At 35.4% G+C, this 8,973-nt stretch overlaps 1 protein-coding gene across 2 annotated transcripts in view; it reads right to left on the bottom strand.

The window, feature by feature from the left end:
- Positions 1–7,107: 7,107 nt before the first annotated feature.
- LOC119790230 (inactive phospholipase D5-like) overlaps positions 7,108–8,973 on the bottom strand; it is a 92,798-nt gene continuing 90,932 nt past the window's right edge. Inside the window, exon 10 of one of the 2 annotated variants that reach the window (XM_038295683.1) lies at positions 7,108–7,902. In XM_038295683.1, coding sequence (XP_038151611.1) covers positions 7,358–7,902 — 545 coding nt within the window. In that variant the 3' untranslated portion in view covers positions 7,108–7,357. The remainder of the gene's footprint in view (positions 7,903–8,973) is intronic. The other variant, XM_038295684.1, reaches the window with a different exon arrangement.

The following is an 8,973-nucleotide window of genomic DNA, read 5'->3' as shown; positions in this document are numbered from 1 at the left end:
TTTTTAATGTTTTTGTTTTGGAATCTCTTTTTTTATTATTTCAGTGTCCCTTTACGGGCTCCATACCATAATGATGAGATAGTTTGAGTAAAAATGAAGAAGATCCTTCGAACCTCGTGTCTTTTTTCTTAGATAATCGTAGAATCCAGGCTGATACTAAAGAAGTTACAGCACTCATAAACTAATTTCATTCTACTCTAATAAAAGTAGAACACTGGATCTTTAAGCCTCTTGCTTTTACAAACATTGACGTAAGCGTCCAGCTGAGCACTGAAAGCTTATATTTTGATTAAATATATGATCAGAACTTTACATCCTGCTAAAAAAAAATGTTACATTTTCCTGTATGCTACAGCACTGAGGGAGAAAGCCCCAGCAGAAACAAGCTGTGTGTATTCCCAGTTTTCAATATCAGGTGATATGTCAGGTGATATTATCTTATTTAATACATTAGGAATGATACATTTCATATGTATAGCAAAAGCAGAACATCGATTAAGGTACGATTAAGTATAAAAACCATAGAAGCTAGGCATGACAGTAGATGGCAGCAAACTTCTTCCAAAAGCACCATTTAGGTGTAGCTAAACATCCACAGAGGGACTCACTCATAGAGAGAAAATAATGATTTGTTTGTTTCTGTGAAAGAGCCAGTTCAAAGAGACAACTCGACCACGACCGACTCATCATTAGATAGCAAAGGTAGTACAAACTTCAGTTTTTTTTTGGATTCTCCAAAAAGATAGCTTAAAAATTCAGTGTACTGGAGAAAAACATGCAGAGCTGAGGAATTATAACTACATACATAAAGTAGAGTGCATTTTGTAATCATAGGCACACAAAGCAGAGAAAAATAATCTATATCTAATGAGAATAAAAGGACTCAGGTGATCAACCTCCCTTCTGCAAAACTTTATCACTGTTAAAGTTTTGCCTTTAAGATGGAAGAAGTCTTAAATTGAATGTAGTTTTGCAATTAAGTTTCAGTTTTTAATTGATTTGTTTTCGCTGATTAGCTTTTCCATTGCTGTATGCTGTGAAACAAACCAAAATGCATCTTTATACTGATTTTTTTAACATAAGTTCCCAACTGAGCATTAGCTAGTGTTAGATGTAGGTTACCATTCTTATTTTTTCTTTTTACAATGCCTTGGAAATGTATTTAATGGCTGGTCTACAGGTCCCATATTGTTGACAAGTAGGAAAGTAACACTTACAGTCTCCAAAGTTACTAGATAAGCTGTTAAAAAAACCCAAAAGATATAAATTGACATTAAGGGATTGGAATGTAAACTAACATATCACTGTGCTTGCACGGTGAACATATTTCTTGCAGCAAGAAGGTCCATGTTTCAAATCCTGTTCAGGGTGTACTCTTCATTGAGTCTGCATTGTGTCCTCATGCACATGCTGGTTCTCTCTGGGCACTCTGGCTTCTTCCATTCCAAAAGCATGGCTGTTATGTTAATTGGTAAGCGCCTGCAGGTTCTGTTTGAGTGCACGGTTGGGTGTTTGACCTGTGATGTCCTGACAGGTTTAGGCGTACCTTACCCATTGAAGTAAGAAGCAGATCCCCTTTGACTCTGAAAGAATGAGCATGTATAGATGAAGGCTGGTTGAATGGATCTAAACTTTAATCAGTTTTGGGCATGTTTTTTTTCCATAAATTAAATGTAAAATATACAACTCTTGCCAAAAAACATAGACACCATGTAACCTCCTTCGTGATTTCGTGTAGATTTGATGTATTTGTTAAAAGCTTAAAATATATTAATCGCATCTCAATAAACAGATTGAGTAACAGTTTTGTTGGAACAAGCACCCATGCTCAGTAATGATGTGTCAATAAACAAACTAAACAAACACGAGTCACAAAGATCAGTAGGATATTTGTTTTATTAAGAGTAAAAACTAAACAATCCAAGTACCAGTAGTATGCATCGGCATAATATTTAATAAATATACATTCCTTGTGTAGCTTTAAAGGTTTACAAGACTTCCCTTTTAGTTTCATTTCTATAAAGGTTTATAGCTTACTGTGCAAAGTTCATAAAGGCAGTGCATGCAATTATCATGCTGACACATGTCAACAGAGTAAATATAGGTAACATGAAAGCTTTAGCAAGGAAATACAAGTCCTTTTTTGCATTCCGCTGAAATTTGCAGCTCCTCAAAAAACATCTGACATCTAAATTTAGTTTCCCAAAAATTGTATCCGTCCAAATAGCTTCCAGCAGGTGATGCAGAGATAGGACTCCTCCTGATTTTACTTTGATTGGTCTTAAATGCATCTGCAAGAAATTTCTGAATTCAAACTTTGACATGTGGACTGTTCGGTTTCAGTTTTTCTGTGTATAAAAAACAAGCTTCAGTGTCATGCATATACAGTGGTCCCTGCTAAGAGGGAAACAGACTAGCAAGTATTAAGCCACCAAATGACATTTGCAGAGTATATTAGCAGCATTTTTAACCAACACAGGTCACAGGCAGTTGGTAATCGATTCTTACCAATGACAGTGTGGTGACAGAGTGCATTAGACAAGAGGGGAAGAACATGAACATCTTTAAATCTGGTTAAATCTAACAACAGTAGATAACAGGTGTCAAAACATTTCCAGTTCAGTCGGTCACTGATATATTTGTTTGACATTACAGTTTATATATTTCATGTGAAATAACACATATTAACCTGTAGGAACCTTGAGACCACTGTCACTACTAGATATTGAGTTTTTTGTATCGATGCAAAGTTGATGTTTTTTCTTATAATATCCACTAGATGGCAGAAGATATTTTGTCAAGCTAAGTTTTTTGGCACGTTTCTTTGATCTTCCACTTAGATCAGTGATTTGGCATGATATGTGGTGTCTGTTCGGTTAAAAAATGTTCCCTTAAAATATTTTTCTTCTTAAAAGTCGTGTGACTGAAGGTTTGATAAGGATAAAGCCACTAATTAATTGCTTGACAAATATATAGTTCAATATTTTTAGGCAAAATAGAGAAGAAAAACAAAAATGTTAATAAATGTAAATAATAAAAAAAGTTTGAAGTGCAGTTGACCCAGCTACCATGCTTTATACAGTTCCTTGTAAAAATATTCACACCTCTTGGACTTTTGCCTGTCTCTCCTGCACATTTTATTAGGAGCTAATGTGATAGAGTAACACAAACTATTAAAAGCGTTTTCAAAAGTTTTTACTCAAATGGACTGATCTTATCATCCATTTCCTTGTAGTACTAACTATTCATAGCACTTTAACACCACAAGTCACATTCACCCATCAATGCACAGATCAATAGGTAATTTGGGATTTAACATCTTACTGCAGGACACTTCCACATTAGAAGCTTCTGATTGCCTTGTATCTCCTCATCTCACTGTGCCACAGACACCCTACAACCATCATGAGCTGATGTACCCAGCTCCTTTTATTTTGAAACAATCAAGCAAGTGCAGCTAACTGCCTTCAGAAGCAACCTTATTAGTCCACTTTGGTGTATATTATCTCTGTATAAATATAGAAGCTATACTAAGGCATTAACTATAAGAAGAAAAGCAACATAGAGGACAGAGCAAACATAGAGAAGAAAGGGCTCTATTCAGAAATGACCAAAACTTATTGTTATGACCTAAATGTAATGTCAGAAAGCAACCACTTCACAAAAAAGAGAATCAAATGCCCCACAGTAAGTCCAGAGCAGCTGCAAAGGGAATGACTATTATTTGTACACACTACAAGCATTTGACAGAAAGAGTGATGGAATAACAGCAAAAGAAAATAAAAAAATAAACAATGGTGATCACCAACGTGATACATGATGCTAACAGCAATATGCTTTTCTTCAGTGGTGATGAAACCTGGTTAGAGCTGATGGTAGGATGAGAATGGAGTTAAATAAAGGACAATGAGACAAAAGACTGGAGTTGGAGATGGAGGTTCTGTTTTCAGAAGGAGAAAGACACCAAATATACAGCCAGAGCTTTTGAAAGAATGTGTTTGAATAGTTTAAAGATAGTACAGAAGGAGAATCAGGGGAACTGATCAAAGTATATATTTGAAGACATCTTCATGTCATCTGAATGAGCTGAAGCTATTTTGTAGAGAATGTACAAAAGTCTTCACTCCTAAGTCTTCACTCATAAAGCAAAACAAAAAAACTGTTAGTAGTTTTAATGTACAAGAATATGAAAAAGTTCAAAGGGAAGTAATTACTTTTATAATGTACTATAAATATCTGTGTATGGAACACTTTATGTCTATTTTATTTGCTTTTGTGCTTTCTAACTTTGTCTCATCAAACTGAAAATCCTTTATTACAGATGATTTACTTTTAACAGTGACCAAGACAACATGTTAATCCCTTCATTGTCCTACAATGGGGAAATTCACTTATTTTGACCCAACCCCTTGGGGAGCACTGGGCTGCCATGGTGTGGCCCCCAGGGAGCAGTGTGGGGTTAAGTGTTTCGCTCAGGAATTCAGAGTGGAGGCTGTGGGGATAACCACTAGGCCAACACTCGCCTAAACAACAGCATGTAACAACAGTTTTAGCAGATGTCATCCGTTGGCTTGATCAATGATCTTTAGTGGAAGAAAAGGCCTTAGAAAGAATTATTAACACCAAAAACATGGTTAGGTTTATGTTAACACAAGCCACATGCTAACATTTAAGATGCAAGATGACATTTACTACAAGGTTTTATTGAAGGAAAAGCTTTTCCTTCCAAAAAATAATCTACGGCCTAGGTTTAGCATTGCCTACATTAAAGGGAATGCCTGTTAGGTTCAGGGGGTGACGTAACAGTCCAACATGTCCTTTAGGGTCCATAGCAGCTACATCAGCTCTCAGCTTGGTTAAAAATTCATTGCATTGATTTGGTTTACAGCAGAGATCCAGGTGCCCCCCTTCCAACTACTGTGTAGATATATACAGTGTTTTATTTAGAAAGAGTTAAAGCGTATGAACTGAGTTGCCTTGCTTAGTTTGGATTTAGGAATACAAAGAAAGTAACTTTTAGTTTTTTAGAAGCCCTTCAGAATAAAAGCCCAATATCCAGACTGGGGAAAAAAAATACTTCTCCCAGTGGAAAAAGTACAGAAAGTTCTCTAGCAGTAGCAATGCAACAGGAAAACACATTTACCAATGTACAGCTACCTTATTTAAACTAGTTTTGCTACTGATAGAATAAGTAAATTTGATGCATTCAATTTCATGAAAAGAAGAAAAGTTGGAAGTATCTTTCAAGTTGTTGAACCATATTGGATTTTGGATGTTTTTAGATAATTTTTTTGTATTTGTTTCTATGAGGACCAAACACATTTTGCAGAAAGAGCCACATTAGCATCCTTTTTTAATTAAGGAAACTGAATATGACATTTTTTTAAAGCTAGAAATGCCTACTCTGGAATAGTTACTAGAGGTTAACAAAATTAACATATTTTTTTTCCACAAAAAGGCAATTGTAATAAAGTTTCAGTTAATTTGAAGAGCTACTATTTCAATGTAGCTATTATAGCTGCACATTCTGCACCTCTTCCTGTCTATGCATAAGCATGCAGGTCTTTCCCCCCTTTTAAAGGGCAATAAGGTATGACTGCCAAAAACATTTTATGTTACATACAATATTCGGGCAATCAGTTAAAATTCACATACAACGTTTGGCTGAAATTTGGTGAAATATGTTGCAGATAAGTATGTTTTTGTTTGTACAACAGTCCAGTGCCAAAACTAACCTGATGCTTTGTATTTTATTTTTTTTGTTTATTTAGCAGCCCTGGAAATGTCCATGCTGCCATGGGAGGTTTTATTCCTTCCAAGAGTTTCCTTCCTGGGATATTTGCTAACTGGGGTCTGTCTCATGAAGCAGGTTCAGCAAACTCAGATTTAAATTGACAAGCCTAAATTGATCTAGCCTAAGGTCGGGAACTCTGAGTTTTCAGTTTCACTATGGCTGCTATGAATTAGGCCAATCTACTCAAGCAGGTCCACTCAGAGTTTAATACATGCGTAACAAGATTGAAAAGCCATCATCAATGGAACCCCCATTCAAAGAGTGAAGAAATAAAAAAAAAATGGAGAATGTGTTTAAAAGACAGAGAAACAGCGCTACAGCTGCAAAGAAGAGGAAGATGACGAAGGGGAAGATTGTTGCTCGAGTTAATTCGGAAGTTTATATGAAGTCTGATATGGCAGGTCGTTTTTACATTTATTAAAAGCACTCTCCTCTCTGTTGTGCTACCTATAGATCAGTATACATTTATCAGCTTGACTGAAAATATATTTATATCTGAAAAACATTTCTTCATAGTAAAAAAAAACATACAAATGAAGACAGTAACAATAGGAATATGGAGATCTGAAATTAATTTCTAGATATCCAGAATGTTTATTCTAGATCTGAAGAATGTCATTTTGTTTGAAACAGTAATTTTGACAAGGAAAACATGTTTTTTCAGATATCAGTAATGCATATTCAGTATAACCGCTTGCCATAGCCCGCTGTGACCATGATAACACCACCGGTTTATTTCTTGAATGGTAGTGGATCAATGTATCTATTTAGGTGAATTCATCCGGTAGCAGTGAGGATGAAGTCTAAAAACGTTTTAATAGAAGGAACCTGGTCATAGTCTCATGGGGTTCCTCTTCAGTTTAATTCTGTCTTCTATTACATAGCAAGTACTAAGTTGCTGCTTCCAGCAATTTCTGATGTTGTCATCCAAATAAATGGTCCATATTTGTGGTTATCATTTACATAGAATGGCATCAGATTGTGCCTGTAGACTCAGTAGGTTGTTACCAATGAGTGAATCTTAATCCTAACCCTAAACTAGTTCCTCTTCTGTCCGCGGAATTAATTAATCTATTTATGTTTAATCTGAAAATAATTTCAGCAGTTCTTCATGTACTGTAAAATAAATAAATAAAAATAAAATGATCCGCATGTTGCTCAAAATAACAAAACCAAGAAGAATAAATCTCATATCCTGTCAACTGAGATGTGGAATCCTCTCCCTATAAATATTTAATTCTCTGTGAAAAAATGCTGATCATTCTTTAATAAGATCCTCGCCAAACAGACATGTAAAGTTTGTTTTTAAAACCTAATGTGTATAACAGAACTAATTAATTTTTTTATGCACAAAACTATGACAAAAACCAAACTAAATGCCGTCTTTGTGAAACGGAAAACTCAGAATTTCCCATATATCAGGTTTAGAATAATTCGTTTTCAGTAAACCCGCTTCATGAAACAGACTCCTGGACATTACTTAAACCTTAAAAGGTCTTATTTACCTAAAAATAACTATATTAAAGGGCTACAAAAGTTAAGTTGCAGAATCAGGTTGGCACATCACAAAGATCCATTGAGCATCTCTCTGAATCCGCTGCTCTCAGCCCACCTACTGGGTGGATCCTCTGAAATGTTATGCTTCCAAACCTTTACATGTTGGCGTTGGTCATCGGGGTCATTCTTTATGTCTGCAGGTCTCTCTTGGTGGTTGTTTGTAAATGGCCGCTGCTCATTAGCCAAGCTTTGGGAAATCATTTTTCTAAGCCCATCTTCGTGGTGTGTTATTTTGTCCTGTGTGACTCCATCAGCTTTGTGATGGTTTCTTAGTGGTGTAGGACCGTTGTCATACTGCCTGCTAGGCAATGGTCCATAGTTTCTGTGGCTGGATTTAGACAGCACAGATTTGTTGATATGTTGTTTGCTGCAAACAGGAATTTTATTAGTCTGTAGAGTGTTGGCGTAACGTGAAAACCAGTCCCGCTCAAATACAGCCTGTAACTGCTCCACCACAGTGAAGTTCTTCTCTGCGACATTTCCTGGATGACTGATGACAAGGCCCGCTCCTGCATTATGGGTGAACTCTTCCCCCACCCAGTCAAGGTTGCCTGACAAAAAAAAAAAAGACCAGAGAAATTAGATTCAAATATTTAGATGGTTATTTTTCAGTTAGGATGTATTTACAATGAAGTAAAATGTAAGATATTATTTTGGTTAAGATCTATTTAGCCTACATATAATGTGAAAAACAAAGTTCATATGTGCATTGAAGAGGGCAACATTTTGTAAACAAATTTATTTCACCTGGACTAAAAGCATAGAAAAGTATTATTATCAATCGACCATCTGATTGGATAAAACTACCATAATCATTTGTCTTATTGACGGTACAAAGGTTGATGCTTAAGCACTACTTACTCAGAGCGAGTTAAATGGGATAATAAAGAATATTGTGGTGTTAATATGATCTGCATTTATTTCGGTCACTTTAGTCACTAGTAAAACTAGTGCATATCAAAACGGCTTGCATTATCCTACTCCTTATCATAAAAACATTACGGGATTATTTATTGAATGGTAGTAGAGCAATGCATCTATTCATTTTGAAGAATAAAAATGTTGTTCTAATATATAGAACAACATTTTATATAGTCTTCTTTTACACAGTAAAGGGGCTGTTTGCAGAAAAATGGCCGTTATAAGCAGCAATCAGTCCAATAGAATGGCTTCAGATTGTGCAAGTAGGCTCATTAGGTTGTTATCAATCCTAACCCTAAAGTAATTCCTTTTCATCTGTGAAATTAATGAATCTATGTATGTGTAATCTGAAAATAATTTCAGTAGTTCTTTAATTACTGTAAATATAAATAAATAAAATGATCCGCATCTTGCTCATATTAAACAAACCAAAAACAAGTAATCTCATGCCTGGTCAACTGGGTTGTAGAATCTTCTCCCTATAAATATTTAATTCTTTTGGAAAAAGTGCCAATAATTCTTTAATAATGTCCTCGCCAAATTGTATGGACATGCAATTTTTGTGTTTAACGTACCTAATTAACCTAGTGAATGATATAGATATAAATAGTTTTTAATGCACAAAACTACGACAAATATCTGACTAAATCAGGAAATAAAACAACGTGATTGGCTGTAAGGAGAGAGGAGACAGAGGAGAC

This window comes from Cyprinodon tularosa, unplaced genomic scaffold (genome assembly GCF_016077235.1).
Source record: "Cyprinodon tularosa strain WSP-4 unplaced genomic scaffold, ASM1607723v1 ctg359, whole genome shotgun sequence".
Taxonomy (NCBI): domain Eukaryota; kingdom Metazoa; phylum Chordata; class Actinopteri; order Cyprinodontiformes; family Cyprinodontidae; genus Cyprinodon; species Cyprinodon tularosa.
This window is presented reverse-complemented; position numbering and strand designations above follow the sequence as displayed.